Raw genomic sequence first — 20,251 nt, 5'->3', positions numbered from 1 at the left:
TTAAAGCATCCGCTTTCGGTTTGACAGTATTTCCCTTCGTCGTTCAAGCAGAAGCTCTCGGTCACAGGCTACAATCTGAGTCAAATCGCAAACAGTAAGTACATCATTTGCATCAAGTATGTAAATCGAGTATAGTACTTGTAGAAAAAACCGTTGCTTATTACTACTACAAAAACTAACAATCCGGGTGGTGGAGCGCTTGAAGCAGATATGTGTTATTTGGCCAGTTTCAAACCTTAAAATCGTTCAAAACGAGGGCGACTGGGAACCTTTTTCGCAGAAAAATAACCGCTCTTTGTAACCATGAGTTGAGTATTTTAGCCACGGTTCCGTGAAAGATATTAAACAAGCTGTTTCTAGACGTAAAATATAAACAAATTTCGGCCTACAGCAATGGTTCAAAATGTTGAGCCCAAATTATACATGATCCTTCTTAGAGTGCGATGGACGTGAGGTAAATTATGAAGATATCGTTCTTAGATCAACTTTGTGACTAAATAAAAGAAAAAGACATCCAAAAGTTAAAGAATGTAAGATACGTGTTCCTGTTTCTTCAAGCTTGGCTACCAGCATGTCGTCAATATTCAGGCATGACGGAAGTTGTTTCCCGAGGGGTGGGGGGGATACTCCGGATTTCAAGTGACGGGAATGATCGAATGGGGGCAAAAATCAAAACTCAAAAAAATCCCTAGGGCTTCAATCGAAACCGAAAAAAATCCCTGTGCCAAAATTTAAGCCCCAAAAAATCCAATGCCGAATTTGCGAGCCATAAAAATTTCCAGAAAGCATCATATCCCATCATATTAAATGATATAAGTATCACGAATCTTTAAATTGTTTTGAATACCCCAAAAAATCCCTACTTAAAGGGGCTGTGTCACGGCAGTCCAGTTCATCTTGTTTAAGTTTGCCAATTAATCGCCGTCAATCGCTATGAAACTTAAAGTATGCAAATAAATTACATGTAAATGACAAAATCAGAGATCCGAGACAGACAAAAAAAAAAAAGTCCTGTCGCAACATTTTTTTTTTCCGGAAATGTTAAGATCTGCAAGTTACCAGAATAATTTACAGAATCTGATGCATTTGTTTCCACCTATTAAGCAGGCTTAAAATAAAGAGGAAATACATGATTAGCTGTGGGTTAATGAGCTGAGTAGGTCGGATACCCTGACAGTAGAAACACGGACGTCATCGTGCAACAGTTTATACAATGATTTCTCTTTCGAATCGGCTTGTTATTTTCTCTCTGCTCTCTACTCGCGCCATTCTGCGCTATGAACTATTAAGACACTAAATGCAAAAGGTGATGAAAAGAATGTAAGCGACGTGTTCCTGATCCTGTTTCGCCAAGCTTTTCAACCTCTCCATTGATTGTGTCGTCAATTCAGGCATGAATTTTGGCCTTCAAAACTGTATCAGGCTCTCCTTTAGTTTATAAAGTATATACATTTTTGAACGGATATATCAAAGGGGAAGGTGACGGAGAAGAAAGAGCCCATTTGGGCTCTCAGTGTCGTTTGTCCGACACCACCCGGGAATAGTCGACAGCAAAACCCGGGGGAACCTCCCTTACAAAAATGATTGTGCTTCTTATAACCCTATTAGCGTGTAAATTGTAAAGTGGTACCGCTTACGGTGCTAAAATGTAACATTCTTAATTATTCAAGCAACTGTTATACGAAGGTTACCAAAAAAAATTATTACGTAGGCGCAATATGAAGAAGAAATACATGATTAGCTGCGGGTCAACTATCTGAGTAGGTGGAATACCTTGACGGTGAAAATATGGACGCCATTGTGCAATTGACATATTTGCTTTCTTTTTCGACTCCCGTTCGCTTGTTATTTTCTCTCTGCTCTCCACTCGCGCCATTCTCCGCTCATCTGAACGCCTGAAAACAGGTCAGTACTTACCATGAAAATACTCCACTGAGCGATATAAAAATTGCGGGCGACAAAAGGAGCCTGCAGATTATTCTTGGTCAGCGGTACTCTATTAGCCGTATATCAAGGTTTATCCCAAAACTGTCCACATTCTTGGGATGCCTGTGTTGTACCGACTAATATGCATGGTATATGGCCGCGAAGGCCCTGATGTTGAGTTTAAGGTCCGTCTGATGTCACAGTTATCACGTGAAAGCACATGCAAGTGATGCAACAATCAAGTACACGTAATTCAAGTACACAAGGGGTGCTTACCATTTGACAGAAAAATCCGGTTGGGGTGTCGAAAGCATAATGGTAAGCGATTTGCCAGTTTACTGTAGAAATGCCACATCCGTTACGGTTTGAATCCAAAAAAAGGGCGAATTTGTGTCGCGTGAGTCTGGAACCGAGAAATAGGTTAATAGTAAGTAACATTCCGTTTGGTTCGTACCAACCGGAATGAAAGGACTACCTCAAAACGTACTCCCCAATTTTCGGTTGGAATTTCCGAAAAGTGACCTTACCATTTTCCTTCCATCCGGAATTTCCGAAATTTTCCGTCAAATGGTAAGCACCCAAGTACTGTACCAAATATGAGATTTTTCTATTTGCCTTGCCGGACGGGAATCTATTTACCCAGGAAACTGAAAGGAGAGCCTGATCTCAGCTTAGTGCGGGACGAGTTGTCGGGAAGATACGTACGTTAGCAAAGTTTAGAAATCCATGTAAATAAAGTTTATACAGGTTTCACTCCAGTGCATTGTTTTTGTATTTTTGTACGATTTCCGTATCAAGAAAAGCGACCTGAATTCGAAAACAATAGGAGGGGGCGTAATGGGGATACAAATACCGCAATACCGCACATGATAGCTCGAGAATACCGCAATATCGCACCAAAATTTAGCCAAATACCGAAACCCCAGTTACAAATGGGAAAAAGTTGACGTTGTCAATACTACAAATCCTTCTTTCAAATAGAAATAATACTTTTATGTCAGTGTTTCCAAGTCAAGGTGCGTCGAAGTCAAGTGTGCGATAAACATAAGATCATCGCACTCGTTCAATTTTGTTCATTACATGTATACGTTTACGTAAATGACACAACAGGAGTACTTGGGTTAATTTTTCCTGGATATGTGCCAAGCTTTTTTTGACCCCTAAAAGCCAAGAGAGACCATGTTAAAACACAGACAATATATATTTTTCCCGTGCAACTCTAAACGAGACCTTCACGTCTAAATATGATGGCGTTTTGCCCAAAACACCCTAAGTGAGACCAAAATCCGAAACTTATACCCCTAAGCGAGACGACAAGCATCCCCACCCCTTTCATAAGGGGAGTCCCCCCCGGGCACGAAAGTGGCGGTAAGTTGGTATTAAGGGGGTTTAATAACCAAGCTGACTATTCCCACAAGGTCCATAAGGTCATAAATAATGCGACATGTTTACGTATCATTGGATAAAAAAGTTAATGTCGTTAATCATATCAAGTATTAACTGAAATAACAAGTCATACGATTTGTCTGGTGAGTGTTTGAGCAATATACGATCCTCGACTGTGCAACTATAGGAAGACACGCAGGTCACGCAGGCAAGCTAGGGAGACCTTTTAGGATTTGTATCCTCCTGGCATGAAAAAGAAGCAGATCACTGCAACACAACGATTTTTTCACCGACTACCACGACATAAAATTTAAACTCACCGCACACCGCTTGGTCTCTGAAAACCGCATCACGCAGGCTCGCGTTTCACACGCTCTACCTTTCACGCGGACTCGCGTTTCGCACGCTCTACTATCCCTGGGGAAAAATGGGGGACTACTCGTCGTCTACGCAATATCGTACTTTGAAATAAAAATTACCGCAACACCGCACCGAAATTAACCCAATACCGCAATACCGCAAACCCTTAAGCCCCCTTCAATTCTGTAGACGTGAGTAGATCGGTTTACGCTTACTGTCTAGAAAGGTCACCATCCCTATTGTTTAGTCAAATTCCCTGTTCAGTTACTAGGTTTAATCACGTAATTTTGTAGTTTTACTTACTTATCTTTTAGATATGCGTAGGATTGGTATTTTCTTAGGTTTGTTTTTCCTGTGCGTAGTTTTTGCTATCGTGTTTCATCGCTTCTCTTTTCACTAACACCTATTACTTGCAAGGTAGGCGTGACTGGGGCATTTATTTTAATCCCCTCTAATCGGGATGTGTTGTATCTGTTTTATGCTTTTGACTCGTTTCCTGTCACATATTTATCTGTTTACTTGCGTATAAATACGATTACTTTTGTCTAGTTTCCTCGAGTTGAGTTAGCTCGGCTATTTAGCTGCGGAGCTTAACTTAAATGATCGAATGGGGGCAAAAATCAAAACCACAAAAATTCTTAGGGCTTCAAACAAAACCAAAAAAAATCCCTGGACCAAAATTTAACCCCCAAAAAATCCAATGCCGAATTTCCGAGACATAAAAATTTCCAGAAAGCATTAAATGATATAACTATTACGAATCTTTAAATTGTTTTGAATACTCAAAAAAATCCCTACTTAAAGGGGTTGGGTCACGGCAGTCCAGTTCATTTTGTTTAATTTTGCCAATTAACCGCCTTATTACATGTAAATGACAAAATCAGAGATCCGAGACAAAAAAATATGTCTCCTGAGCATTATTTTTGAAGTTGCAAGCAGCAGGGATCAAGTTTGAAAACAGTGTTAGGCTGAACAGTTTTCAAAAACCCTCATTTCAGTCCGTTTCAATCTTCTTCTGTTTTGCCCATCCGTGGTATCTGTTGTTTCTGTTATGTTATTTTAACCTTCCTCTAAAGGTTTTAAGCGGTTATTTTTATGTTTCTCTTAATTTAACGGGAATTTTGTAATTTCCTAATTTGGCTGAATTTCGTGACACAGCTCCATTCAATCAAGCTATCCCCCAAAATACTTGCTAAAATTATCCTGCCCAAAAAAATCCTGAAATGAAAATTTGAAACCCCAAACAATCCTTTAATCATACCTGTCACTTGAAATCCGGCATACCCCCGCTGGGGTTGTTTCGCTTAGTAATGTGCCACTGAATTTTGGTTTGCAAAACAGCATATATTCTGTTTATTGCTATTTAGAAGGAGGTACAGTTGACTCCCGATAACTCGAACCCTCGCTAACTCGAACCAATGTTCGATTTCCCCTGGATTTGCTTCTTACTGTTACTGTAATTTTACGCTCGGTAACTCGAATCCTCGATAATTCGAAGCTCCCGCTAACTCGAAGTAATTTTTGTTTTCCCTCAGCTCATTTCTATACAATTTTACCCTCGATAACTCGAACTATGTTGTGTACTGAAGTCCGAAACATCGAATTTATTTCAAAACAGACGGGAAAATTCTTAGTCTTTACTTTTTTTTGTCACTCCAGTTCAAATTCAGTATCCATTCCTGTATACTTTGTTGCTTAATTGCCTTTCCTTCCCATCCATTTGCTTATTTCCTTACTTCCGGTTATTTACTTCAAACTCCCAATAACTTGAACTTTTTTCGATTTCCCTTGAAGGTTCGAGTTATCGAGAGTCGACTGTATATTAAAGAATGGTGATGAAGGACAAAGAGCCCCTTAAATTGGGCTCGACCAAGAAGCAAACCCCTGGGGTACCTCCCTCAATATAATGATTGCAGTGTTTATAATGATTTATCGTAGACTCTTTGGAGTTAAACTTGTGACTTATCATGCTTATGTAGTACCGCTGGGTGACCTTTTAAGTGCTGTTAAAAAAGTCCTGTCGCAACATTATTTTCTTCCGGAAACGTTACGATCTGCAAGTTACCAGAATAATTTATAGATGGATTTGTTTCCACTTATTAAGGGACCGGTTAAAAAATATAGGGGAGGGGAGGGGGGGGGGGGTGCGCCAGAGCATTTGGAAATGTGGTTGATAAAAAACACATGACCCACCCCCTCCCTTCGACACAAAAATGACTGACCCACCCCTAAAGCAAGGTTAGAAATTGCATGACCCACCCCCTAGTGGATGTTTGGTTTCCTCTTAATAATCCAATAAAACCTTGTTCTGTGCTTGACAAAATTTGTTGATACACTGCTACAACCAATATCAAAATCACAGAAATCAAACCTTTCACTGAAAAGACAAATGTGAAAAACCCAACATTCCTTGTTTCGATGGACGTTATGAGTCTTGACACGAATATACAGCAAAACGAGGGTATATTGAAATTGTCTGTCACAAAGCATATGAAAATTTCTACAAAGACAACCCATTCCTACACATTACTTGCCGGAAATGCTTAGATTAATCGACCCTCAAAGAAAATTTCTTCCACTTCAATGGAAAGCACTACCTACAAAAGCATGGAACCGCAGTGGGCACAAAGACAGCAGATTTGATTCCTTTGCCAATATTTTCATGACATACATTGAAACAACAACTCTAAGCAAAACTGTCTTTAGAACAACAGTTTGGAAATGCTACATGCACGATATCTTTGCCCTATGGGACATGAGTAAACCAGACATCGAAGCCTTCATTGAACAAGCAAAGTTACATCACCCAACTATTGAATTCACGGTCGAAACATTTGACACTGAGACTACGTTTTTAGACACGGTTGTAAACAAACGCACAAGATTCAAGGAAAAATCTATCCTTGATGCAAAGACACATTTTTAACAAAGGCAAACCTTCTTGCACACACATTTCACCTTGGTCACCCTCCAAATGTTAAAAAAGGATTTATCAAAGAAGGAGCCTTGAGAATCCTACGAAAAAACTCCTCAGAAACAACCTTTGAGGAAAATAATTCAAATTTAAAAAACAACGCTTGATGGACGGAGGCTACCCACAATCTTTGATAGAAAACATACTATCAGAAATAAAATTCACGAAAGGGAGTTTAAACTCGTAAAACAAAACAACAAGGAGGAAAAAGAAATATTGCCATTCGTGACACAATACCAGCCCTCAGTGTCTACTATAAAGGAAGCTTGAATGAAAAAATGGAAGCTTATACAAAACCAACTGTAACCTCAATAAATTTTTAAAGAGCCACCAATCATTTCCTTACAAAAAAAGGAAAATCATTAAAGGATATGCTCGTAAGAGCCAAAAAAAAAAGATTAAGGGTTCCACGCCCGTATAGATGTGCGGCCTGTCGCCCTTTTGTACTTTCTCGCACAACAGGTTTGCGAGTATTCTAGCAATAATTCCAGCTGGCTTTGTTTTATATAACAAGTGTAGTCAACTGTCTCGTTAGTAGTTAGTGCCTATCTATGTAATAAAATAGGGTGACCCACCCCCTAAGGGTACATACATACATACATACATACTTTATTGACTTTCCCAAGGGGCTTTTCAAAGACAATACATGATCCTATTTACAATTAAGAAATGTTTTAAAATATATATAAAATTACAATTCTTTAAGTAATTTAGTACGTAAACGAGTTTTAAAAACATCAATCGAGTTACACAGTTTAAAGGAATTGTCTAGGGAGTTCCATAAGTTCACAGTTCTATAGAAAAATGTTCTCTGACCGGCAGCTGTTCTAAAAAAGGGAATTTGTAAAAGCTGTGAATTTCTGGTGCTACGTCGGCTAACCTCTGCTCGCTTTATGAATTTTGATGTAAGGTATTCAGGGGCTTGACCGGTCATACATTTAAAAGCCATTGTAGCGTTCCGGTAATAAAGCTGACTGGGAACTGAAAGCCAATTTAGCTCCTTGCGAATTGGTGTAACATGGTCAAATTTACGCGCGCCGCTAACAATGCGGCATGCGAAGTTCTGCACTGCCTGTAACTTGTTGACATTACATTTTGAGGTATTTGACCAAACATTGGAGCAATAAAATAACCTGCTAAAAACTAAGGAATTAATAATCATCAAAAGTGTACGTTTGTCGAAGACATGCTTGACACGGTTTATCTGGCCAAGGCGGGACATGCACGAGGAAGCGGTTTTAATTATATGTTCATCGTAAGTTAAATTAGAATCCAAAGTCACACCAAGGTCTTTGGCGGTGTCTGTAGGGACAATGTCCTTACCCATAAAGGAAAGGTAACGAAATTGGAATTTTGCACGCATCTGCCTGCTGCCAAATATCATCAACTTGGTTTTGCCAGGGTTTAGTAACAATTGATTGTTGGAACACCATTCCCCTATTTTAAACAGGTCGTCTTCCAAATCAGCAATTGCATCCAGGTTGGCTTTAAGCTCGAAGGAAGTAATGAGTTTCGTATCATCTACATAACTCTGGGTGCTGCATTTCTGTGGGATCAATGGAAGATCGTTCGTATATATGCTAAAAAGAAGTGGGCCCAAGATGCTTCCTTGAGGAACGCCACTGGTCACAGACAAAGGCTCAGATAGCGTTGAATAGATTCGTACTACTTGTGACCTGTTGCTTAGGTAACTACGAAACCATTGGAGAGTGTCACTGGAAATTCCGACATCTTGCAATTTTAAAATTAACGTGTCATGATTGACACTATCAAAGGCTTTGCTCATATCTAATAGTACAACTGCCGTTAACTTCTTTTTATCGATGGCGTTAAGAATTGTGTCTGTTGTTTCAATGACAGATGTTTCACAAGAGTGCCATCTCTTGTTACCGCTTTGACTCTTTGATAGGGTGTCATTTGATTGCAGATACGAGGTGAGTTGATTATGTACTACCCTTTCGCAAACCTTCGATAAAACTGGTAGAAGTGAGATGGGTCTATTGTTGTTTGCCTGTTCATGGTCGCCCTCCTTTAGGATGGGTGTAACCTCGGCTGTTTTCCATTTTGATGGAAAAACACAGTTTTGAAAGGATGCATTAACGATAGACGTTATTGGGTGAACAATTGGATTAAGACAGTCTTTGATGACACGGATCGGAATTTTATCTATCCCGGGGGCCTTGTTTGAAGGCATCGCTGCTATTATACGCTCTACTTGTTTATAATCAACGGTACTAAGTGTGAACTGGTCAGAGGAAGCGTATTGTCTCGGCACGAAATAATTCTGATTAAGTGTTAAGTTGCATTCATTAGCCAGGGACGTAATTTTGTCAACAGTGCTCTGACCAACAGATACGAAGAACTGGTTAAATTCGTTAAATTCTGAAAATTGCACGACCCACCCCTTGCACAAGGCTCAAAACCTCATGACCCACCCCCTCTCTGCTCCGGCCCACCCCCCCCCCCCATACTTTTTGACCAGTCCCCAAGCAGGCTTAAAATAAAGAGTAAATACATGATTAGCGGCTGCAGGTCAATGAGCTGAGTTTTCTCTCTCTGCTCTCTACTCGCGCCATTCTGCGGTGAACATGGGATAATGTTCCTAGATGAACACAAGACACTAAATGCAAAAAGTGGTGAAAAGAATGTATACAAGCGACGTGTTCCTGATCCTGTTAAGCCAAGCTTTTCGACCTCTCTATTGATTGCGTCGTCAATTCAGGTATGGCGGAAGTTGATTTGCATAGCAATGTGTAAATGAATTTTGGCCTTTAAAACTGTACAAGGCTCTCCTTTAGTTTATAAAATATATGCATTTTTTAACGGATATATTAAAGGAAGGTGACGGAGAAGAAAGAGCCCATTAGATTGTGCTCTCAGTGTCGTTTGTCCGACCCCACCAGGGAACAGTCGACAGCAAACCCCAGGGTGACCTCCCTTACAAAAATGATTGTACTTCTTATACCCTATTGGCGTATAAATTGTGAAGTGGTAGCGCTTACGGTGCTAAAATGTAACATTCTTAATTATTCAAGCAACTGTTATACGAAGGTTACCAAAAAATATTAAGTAGGCGTAATATGAAGAAGAAATACATGATTAGCGGCGGGTCAACGAGCTGAGTAGGTCGAATACCTTAACAGCGAACATATGGACGCCATTGTGCAATTGCATGTTTGCTTTCTTTTGCGATTCCCGTTCGCTTGTTATTTTCTCTCTGCTCTCCACTCGCGCCGTTCTCCGCTCATCTGAACGCCTGAAACAGGTCAGTACTTATCATGAAAATACTCCACTGGGTAATTGAGGGCGACTAAAGGAGCCTGCAGACTATTCTTGGTCAGCGGTACTCTATTAACCGTATAGCAAGGTTTTTCCCAAATGTGTCCACATTCTTGGGATGCTTGTGTTGTACCGACTAATATGCATGGTATATGGCCGCGAAGGCCCTGGTATTGAGTTAAAGGTCCGTCTGATGTCACAGTAATCACGTGAAAGCACATGCAAGCGATGCAACAATCAACGTAATTCAGGTACACAGGTAATGTACCAAATATGAGACTTTTCGATTCGCCTTGCCGGCCGGGAATCTATTTACCTAGGAAAATGAAAGAAGAGCCTGATCTCAGGTTAGTGCGGGACGAGTTGTCGGGAAGATGTGTACGTTAGCAAAGTCTAGAAATCCATGTAAATTAAGTTTATTCAGGTTTCACTCCAGTGCATGGTTTTTGTATTTTTATACGATTTCAAGCATGTTACGTCGCTTGTCATCTGAAAGCTACAAACGCCAGTGCTAAACTAAGCTTTTTTCGTTATTTTCTTTTGCATATCAATGCAAGGCCTTTGGTCGTTAAACACGGATTGAATACCCGACTGAATAATAAGACTTCATGCAGTCGTGACTGTATACATTTCAGGTTGACGGTTGTGTCACGCATTACTGTTTTCATTGTATCTTTGAATGTGAATGCAGCCTTCTCTCTTCGCTCCTCACTGTCCTCACCGTTCGCAGGTTAATTGTATCTAAGCAACTGTGAATAAAATCGTAGAATTAAATATGAGTACTGTTTACTGTGTTGTTCAATTCAGTTTCTACGCTCATGATCCGCAATAATTAGTTTTTTGACACTGGAACTAAAACGGCTTTCTCTGATTCACGTAAACAATTATGAAAGCGGTTCTCATCAATCACATCTGTAAGGTAAACTCACATGTTAGCCTCCTAACCATCGGTTACTGCTAGTATAGATTGTGAAAGCGGTAAGCGGACGCAAATGGTGGAAATATGCAATAAAATTTGCTGTGAAATATGCAATTGATATGGGTATTTCTTTAGTCTCAAGTGGTTTGAATTAGGGCGAAAATAAAAACAGATGTCACGCACAGGCATGAAAGATCCCGTTCCGCTTTGACACTCTGCTTCCCTTGGTTTTTCGAGTAGTAACTCTGTAATCATGCTACAGTTGTCATCTTAGCCTTCTTCGTTAAAAGTAAGTATATCATCTACAAAAACCTGACAATCTGGGGAAGCTTGGCAGAAAGGTTGTTTTAACAACCCTAAATTGTTTAAAGCTACTAAGCGATTGTTTGTGCTGCGGACCCTCAAGAGAGTTGGACTGGGCACTAACGATCTCGTGTTAGTCTACTGTAGTATTGTTAGATCCATTGTTGAGTATGCCTCGCCAGTTTGGGCTGCGATCCCTTTATATCTTAGGATTACTAGAAATACATGAATCGCAAGACCTTGCGAAGGACTTTGGAGGAACGGCAAGAAGTTGAACGGGAAATAGGGAAGAAAATATATAAATTTTTAAAAAAACTCAAGCTATATAAAAAAGCAAAACAAACCTACAATAACTAATAAAAAAACTAAACGTTTTGTTGACACTAAGCCAGGTGGAACTTATTGTGAACACAACGATAATATTCTGCGCGTCGATAAAACCCGGAACACGGAACATTCCGGAACATGCCGGAACATGCCGGAACATCCCGGAACATGAAAAAATAAAAATAATTTTCATGAAAAAAAATATATATATATAATAATAATAAAATAATTTTTGTAAAAACTATTAATAACATAAAATAACAAAAGAAAAACGAAAAATAATGAAATAATTAAGAAAAAGAAACTGGTATCCTCTCTGAGCATGAGAAAACAACATTCTGTCGCAACAAATTAAAATTTGTTGGGCGAGTGAGGGTTCATGCAAATGACAGTTACGAGTGAAGGCTTGCTTCTAAATTCAAAATATGTTAAAATGGGTCGCGAGGAGGGGGGTTTTTTAAGCTTTCTTCACACAGCTACCTCTTGTAATTGTTTGCTGTGAGTTAATCATTTGGCGGTTATCCATTTACGGTTCTGCAATGGTCTGAAATGTCTGTGCAGTATTTCATGTCAAGCCAAGTTGGTAAGTAGCTCATTTCCTTATATATAAACGACATTTGCTTACTTGAGGTGCTTTGCTTTACTTGAACATGAATTACTTACAGACTAGGCGGCTCCTGAACTTAAGAAGAGTATAGGGGCTCCTGTGTTTGGATTTTAGTGGACAATACTCACATTTGTGGTAGTTTCTATACTGTTTAGAGTCAGCATGATATTTCAGACGTCTCCTCGAGTCGCAAGAGGAGTTTGCGAGGAGACGGCTAAAATTCAGGCTAACTGATAACAGTTAGAAACTACCGCTGCGCTACCACTGCCACTGCAACTATTCACGGCGAATGAAAATCTTTAAATTTAATTATCCAAGTCCAAAGCGACGAGCCCCTAAGCTCTTCTTACGGTCGCAAAGCCGTAAATGGATAACCGTTAAACAGCATAGCAAACGTTTACAAGAGGTGGCTGTGTGACGAAAGCTTGAAAACCCTCTCCTCGCGACCCATTTTAATATATTTTGAATTTAGAAGCAAGCCTTCACTCATTACTGTCATTTGAATGGACCCTCACTCGTCCACTGCAAAAAATTCATTGCGACAAAATATTGTTTTCTCATACTCGGAAATGATACCTGTTTCTTTTTCTTTCTTTGTTTTGTTCTTTCTTTATTTTTCGTTTTTATGTTATGTTATGTTATTTATTTTGTTATTATAAATTTTTACAAAAGTTTTTTCTATCTATTGTTCCTTTTATTATTTATTATTATTAATATTATTTAATTAAATAATTATTTTTTCATACAAAAAATATTGTAATTTTTTCATGTTCCGGGATGTTCGGGAATGTTCCGGGATGTTCCATGTTCCGGGTTTTATCGACGCCCTAATATTTTATTGAAAGGCATTTCCCTAGAACTTCCGCCAGCGCGCCTTGTATAAAGTTGATCGCGCCCTATTAAACACAAATTCAAAGATACCTTTCAGAAGAATGACTGCTGTTTTGACGGTGAAAACCCAACGTAAACTCATTTCATCGCATTTCAAGAACAGATGCCGAACTAAGCCGATACGGTATAAACTCGTCTGCTATGAAAACGTGTTTTGTTACCTCGATTTTCGCTCATATCTTAAGGCGTATTATCAAAAATCGCTCCATTTGCTCTTAAAAGTACTTTTGCATTCGAATTTCATTGCAAAGAGCACTTAACGACCGCAAAAAACCGAAACCCATAGAAATATGACCAAAGCGTGGACACTTCGCGGTGTTGCCTGGAAACACAAAATGCTCCGTGATGTCACACACTAGATGACGTCAGGGCGGACGCCATCGCGATATATGCAAGTATAGATAGACCGGCCGACTTTGCAGGTCGCTAACACCACGCGCGGGACAAGCGCTTAACGCGCGACAAGATTATAAGCCTCGCGAGGCCAGGCGCCTTTGGCTCCTCACTTCGCGCGCAATACACATTTGATTGATTATTAGTGTGTCCGCCAGTTGTAGCATGACGAATGAGTTGCCTGTTTTTCATGCACAGAAATATTAATGTCCAAAATAAGTTTGGGCTTGCAGTACAGTATGTGGCTCTATAAGTATTAAGAGGATCCTATTCGAAACAGCCCATATTAGCAGAAGGCGTTGAAATAGCAAAAGCTAGGAAAAGGTCATTCGGGAGCCTATAAGGCTCCTAAATCTTTACCCTCAGTCGTTCCTTTAAACTCGAATTACGGCCCATCATTTTTCTTGAATTTCACGTCACTTTTCAGTCGTTTTAACTCGGCTAACTCGAATGGTTCGATCCAGTTCTCTGCTATCCCTTCAGACTTCGAGTTACCTAGATTCTGCTATTTATATGGGAAATCGCGCAGCTGGGAAACAGCAACGTCAGTCAAAACGGCCGACACTTCATATGATATAATAGGACAGGTGAGAGTGAAAGCAAAGGCTTTTTGTAATAAAAATGCCTGTGACGTAGGTCAAAATTGCCTACACTATGGGGTTTACTGAAAACGTAGTTAAACCTCTGAACATATAGACACTTGCTGCTTTTGGATCTGTTTCAGGTACATGACGTCGCAGTGAACGTCACTTATGCCGCCGTCATAAAATAAAATAAAAAGAAGAGTTTCTAATACAGTAAAAAACCGCGTATAAGAACCTAATGATTAAAGAACCTACAGGCTGAAATTTGCCTTTTAATACCCAAATATATAAGAACCTATTCAGCCTGAGAAAGAAAAATAGGTTCGTATATCCAAAAAAAAAACGCTCCAGATTTGATGTTCAAATTTTGGATTTTAATTGTGAAAATTTTTGTAGTGTACTGCTTTTTAGCCTTACCTATAAAATATTATTCATTCCATAAAACTTTGCTGTAGTTACAAATACAGTGACAAAAACTCTACAGTACATTTAAAAATCAAAACAGTTCTTTTTTAATACAGAATATAAAAAAATACAGGACTTTTCTCTTGGACCTTGATTCTGCAAGTGCCCAGGTGTGATTTTATTCCATGTGACAAAATATCAATCACTATAATAACTATGCAAATAAGAACTTAATCAGTCTGTTATTGGAAAAAATACCCCAAAATATAAGAACCTGTTCAGCCTGAACTCCAAAATTCTAGGTTCTTATACGCGGGTTTTTACTGTGGTCTTAATCATTGTTTAAAAATTACAGAAAACTACCCTTGGGAAAAGCAATGCTATCCAAGCCCCCCACCCCACCCCATGTACGATGGAGGGTTAACATATCTAACGGACAGTCTCAAATTTTATCCTATAATTCTAAGCAAAAATATTCATTTTCAAAAACTAAAAATGTTCATTTTCAAAAACCTTCTAATTGTCCTTTGGGTTTTCTGTCTAATTGTATTGTTGCATCGTATAACAGAACTGAAAAATCCAACGAGCTTGATTTTTGGCTTTCAAATTTTTTAACGGTTAAGTGCCTAAATTTTCGTACGGTTAGTCCGTGTGAAGGTGTGAAAGGAACACATGAACGTAAGAATTTTAAGCAAGTCGAAAATTCGTCCGGTGCCTTTAAAATTTGGTTTTTTTGGTTTGTGTTTTCTGTCTAATTGTACTTTTGTATCGTATAACACAGATAACAGAGCTGAAAAATGCAAGGAGCTCGATTTTTGGCGTTCAAATTTTTGAACGGCCAAGTGTCTAAATTTTTGTACGGTTAGTCCGTATGAAGGTGTGAAGGAACGCATAAACGCAAGAATTTTAAACTAATCGAAAATTCGTCCGGTGCCTTTAAAATTTTAAGATGATGAAAATGATCTATTAAAGTGTGGGGAGACTGCATTGAAGAGAGCTATAAGTCATTGATATGGCGACATTTTAGATATGCTATTGTTAAAATTTCTCTTTTAGTTTATGTTTAATAGCTTAACGTTGCTTTGTTAAATGCTGAAGAAAGGTTATCGAACTGTAGAGTTTTTCGAAACGGGGGATTGGAATGTAATTTCAACACTACCCTTTTATTCATTTTCCTTTTTAGTGCCCCTTGTTTTCTTTTTTGATTCTATGGTATAAATTAATTTGTCCCTTTGAGTTGATTTGCTAACAGAAGGGATTATTTTCCCAAAGGTTCCAAGGACCAGAGGTACATCAAGTATGTCCATTTCCAAAGAATACTCCAAAGAACAGCTGAATTACTTCAGAATTTGTTATGCAACAACTCATATTCTCACCGAAGGCCTAAGAGAAATCTTTAAACAAGAATGGGACAAACAGCACAAATTAACAAAAGGAGAATGGAAAGACGAGCCTCGGAATGGAATGGACTTTTATAACGAAGAGTCTGCCCGAAACCAAAGAAGAAATGCTCATCTTTTAACCACAATGCAAAACGGAAACAGAGAAGAATGGGATTGCACAATGCTTTTCTACGCCATTCTTTTCTCCGATTGTGTTGGGCCCAGTCTTAGCGCAACTGTGAGGATGAACGTGGATCATCTCAGAAATTTCAGGAACGAAGAATTTGCTCATATGAAACAAGGTAGTCTCTCCGACACAGATTTTCAGAATGCTATTACCAAAGTTGAGGTGGCATTTCAAGTGCTTGGTCTTCACACTGTAAAACTTCAAGTTTTAATAAATCAGAAAACGTTTCCGACAGAAGAATTACAACAGATCCTTAAAAAGGTTGATGAACTTAAACAAGAAGTTCAAGAAAAGGAGGATCAACGCCAGGTCCTTGAAGATCAGCTTCACAAAGAAACGCCCTCGTTTTGTATTCTCCCTCCTAAACCTTCACATGATATCGGTGGTCGTGAACGCGAGGTGTTAGAAATAGCCCAGCAGTTGAGGGAGCTAAAAGAGTCCAGTGACAACCAGCTGAGTTGTCTGTACATCTCAGGGAACCCTGGAAGTGGCAAATCACAGTTAGCTGGCCTCGTAGCTAAGAGGTACTTTGACGAGATTAAGGAAATACCAGGCAGTTCTTCATTTGTGATGACCTTAAATGCAGCTTGTCCAGGTTCACTCTTGGAGTCATATGTCTCATTTGCTCGCCATTTAAGGTGTCCAGACTATTCGGTTATGGAAATCCTCGGCTCCAAGGACTGGAAAGTAGAGGAAAAGATCACTTATCTTAAAATGCTTATTTCTGTAAAAATTAGCTGTTATACGTCATGGCTACTGGTTGTTGACAATGTCAGCACCATGTCCTCTATGCATGTCCATTTACCACAGGCTGGAATCCACACTTGGGCAAGGGGTCAGATGCTGATTACAACTCAAGACATTAGGTCAATCCCGCCAAAAGACTCTTTTGTTAATCATATCTCAGCAAGCAAAGGTATGCAGCCCGACGATGCCTGTTCCTTATTGGCCAAGTTATCTGGAATAAAAGATAGCGAGATAGGGAGAATAGTGGCACAAAAACTAGACTATCAACCACTTGCTTTGGCAGGCGCTGCCGTCTTTGTCAAAGGGATACGACAGGACAAAGCATCGAAGCATTTTGGCTGGAACGAATACCTGAAGATGTTAGAAAAAGGCAAAAGAGAAACTACGGAGGATACACTCGCATATACAAACCCAATTTACGGAAAGTCAATGACACAAGCATTTAAACTCGCCGTCGAAGCACTGATGAGTTCCGACGAGATTGTGAAACACCTTTTCACTCTCCTTTCCCTCTGCGCACCACAACAATTACACGTGGACGTAGCAATTAATTATATCATTAACGTACTCGAAGACTTTCGTGAAGAGGACAAGGAACTAATACGCATGAGGTTGAGAAATTGCTCACTTTTGCTTTTCGAAGATGACCAAGGCGGCTACTTCATTCGTGTGCACCAGGTTGTGCATGATGCTATCAAAATTATGATGAGTAATTGTCCAGACAGTCAAACCCCTCAAGAGGTAAATGCCGTTATTACATCATTTGACGAACTTATAGACGCTGTTCCACAATTAAATAGGAGACTGGACACGATACGTCTCGTTCCCCATTTAAAGGCCATAACTATGGTAACCGACGAAGTGTCTGTAAAAGACAATTTTATCCAAGTTCACGATAAAGACATTTCAGAAAAATGTGAAAACCTTGCGCATATTTGTAACATGCATTGTGAATTTAACGTGGCCAAAACATACTTTGCCCATTCACTTGCCATAAAACTTGAAAAGCTCGGCCCTAACCATGCTGATGTAGCAACAAGCTACAATAACTTGGCTTTAACTTACAAGCACCTAGGTGATCTCGAGAAAGCCAAGGAGTATCAGCAACGTACTCTAAAGATTACACTGGACAAGCTGGGCCCTGAACATGTTGATGTTGCAAGAAGCTACAATAACTTGGCTTCAATTCACCAGGACCTAGGTGACCTTGAACAAGCCAAGGAGTATCAGCATCGTGCTCTAAAGATTACACTGGACAAGCTTGGCCCTGAACATGTTTATGTTGCAACAAGCTACAATAACTTGGCTTTAATTTACAAGCACCTAGGTGACCTCGAGCAAGCCAAGGAGTATCAGCAACGTGCTCTAAAGATTGAACTGGACAAGCTTGGCCCTGAACATGTTCATGTTGCAACAAGCTACAATAACTTGGCTTTAATTTACCAGGACCTAGGTGACCTCGAGCAAGCCAAGAAGTATCAGCAACGTGCTCTAAAGATTAGACTAGACAAGCTTGGCCCTAAACATGCTGATGTCGCAACAAGCTACAATAACTTGGCTTTAATTTACAAGCACTTAGGTGACCTCGAGCAAGCCAAGGAGTATCAACAACGTGCTGTAAAGATTGAACTGGACAAGCTCGGCCCTGAACATGCTGATGTTGCAAGAAGCTACAATAACTTGGCTTCAATTTACCAGGACCTAGGTGACCTCGAGCAAGCCAAGGAGTATCAGCAACGTGCTCTAAAGATTACAAAGGACAAGCTTGGCCCTGAACATGTTCATGTTGCAACAAGCTACAATAACTTGGCTTCAATTTACCAGGACCTAGGTGACCTCGAGCAAGCCAAGGAGTATCAGCAACGTGCTCTAAAGATTACACTGGACAAGCTTGGCCCTGAACATGTTCATGCCGCAACAAGCTACAATAACTTGGCTTCAATTTACAAGCACCTAGGTGACCTCGAGCAAGCCAAGGAGTATCAGCAACGTGCTCTAAAGATTACACTGGACAAGCTTGGCCCTGAACATGTTCATGTTGCAACAAGCTACAATAACTTGGCTTTAATTTACAAGCACCTAGGTGACCTCGAGCAAGCCAAGGAGTATCAGCAACGTGCTGTAAAGATTGAACTGGACAAGCTTGGCCCTGAACATGTTGATGTTGCAAGAAGCTACAATAACTTGGCTTCAATTTACCAGGACCTAGGTGACCTCGAGCAAGCCAAGGAGTATCAGCAACGTGCTCTAAAGATTACACTGGACAAGCTTGGCCCTGAACATGTTCATGTTGCAACAAGCTACAATAACTTGGCTTTAACTTACAAGCACCTAGGTGACCTCGAGCAGGCCAAGGAGTATCAGCAACGTGCTCTAAAGATTACACTGGACAAGCTTGGCCCTGAACATGTTGATGTTGCAACAAGCTACAATAACTTGGCTTCAATTTACAAGCACCTAGGTGACCTAGAGCAAGCCAAGGAGTATCAGCAACGTGCTCTAAAGATTACACTGGACAAGCTTGGCCCTGAACATGTTCATGTCGCAACAAGCTACAATAACTTGGCTTCAATTTACAAGCACCTAGGTGACCTCGAGCAAGCCAAGGAGTATCAGCAACGTGCTCTAAAGATTACACTGGACAAGCTTGGCCCTGAACATGTTCATGTCGCAACAAGCTACAATAACTTGGCTTTAATTTCTCAGGACCTAGGTGACCTCGAGCAAGCCAAGATTTATCAGCAACGTGCTCTAAAGATTACACTGGACAAGCTTGGCCCTAAACATGTTGATGTTGCAACAAGCTACAATAACTTGGCTGATATTTACAAGCATTTAGGTGACCTCGAGCAAGCCAAGGAGTATCAGCAACGTGCTCTAAAGATTGAACTGGACAAGCTTGGCCCTGAACATGCTGATGTTGCAAGAAGCTACAATAACTTGGCTTCAATTTACCAGGACCTAGGTGACCTCGAGCAAGCCAAGGAGTATCAGCAACGTGCTCTAAAGATTACGCTGGACAAGCTTGGCCCTGAACATGTTGATGTTGGAACACAATAACTTGGCTGATATTTACCAGGACCTACAATCGGCGACAAAATTGTTTAGACATTGTACTCAAATAGGGTAACTTCTGAAACATAAGAATCCACATCCCTCCCTGTCTCCTCCATTAAAAGTTGGGATGTTTCTTGTTTTCTAAAGGTAGCTCGAACAGTGGCACAACATTGCATGGAGGGGATGGGGGAGGAAGCTTTATCTTTTCCCCTTTTGGAGTCCGGAAAACGTCAAAAAGTCTCTTTAGGGCGAAGTGTCTCAACTCATTTTGTCGCTGATTGTCTGAATCAAAATCTACGCGCGGTTGTCCTATTAGCACTGGTTAAGAGACGATAACTAGTTGAGATTACTATATTCACCGGGTAGTTTTTAACAAAATGGATAGGATACCTATATCATCCTATTGCTGTGTTTTTCGAGGGAAAATTAGTTTTGCCAATCTTTGTACTCGGTAGAGTTTTCCAGTAAGCTATTCAGTAAGGGTGTGATCGACGATAAAATGGCCATAACTGCTATGCGCTGGA

At 40.0% G+C, this 20,251-nt stretch overlaps 1 protein-coding gene across 1 annotated transcript in view; it reads left to right on the top strand.

The window, feature by feature from the left end:
* LOC140924386 (uncharacterized) overlaps positions 1-19,879 on the top strand; it is a 19,893-nt gene extending 14 nt beyond the window's left edge. The window contains exons 1-2 of the mRNA XM_073374420.1: positions 1-94; positions 15,627-19,879. The exon at positions 1-94 is cut by the window's left edge and continues 14 nt beyond it. Coding sequence (XP_073230521.1) covers positions 15,654-19,730 — 4,077 coding nt within the window. The 5' untranslated portion in view covers positions 1-94; positions 15,627-15,653 and the 3' untranslated portion in view covers positions 19,731-19,879. The remainder of the gene's footprint in view (positions 95-15,626) is intronic.
* Positions 19,880-20,251: the final 372 nt, after the last annotated feature.

Source organism: Porites lutea, chromosome 14 (genome assembly GCF_958299795.1).
Source record: "Porites lutea chromosome 14, jaPorLute2.1, whole genome shotgun sequence".
NCBI lineage: Eukaryota > Metazoa > Cnidaria > Anthozoa > Scleractinia > Poritidae > Porites > Porites lutea.
Note: the sequence above shows the minus strand (reverse complement) of the source record. Positions and strands in the feature narration are given on the sequence as shown.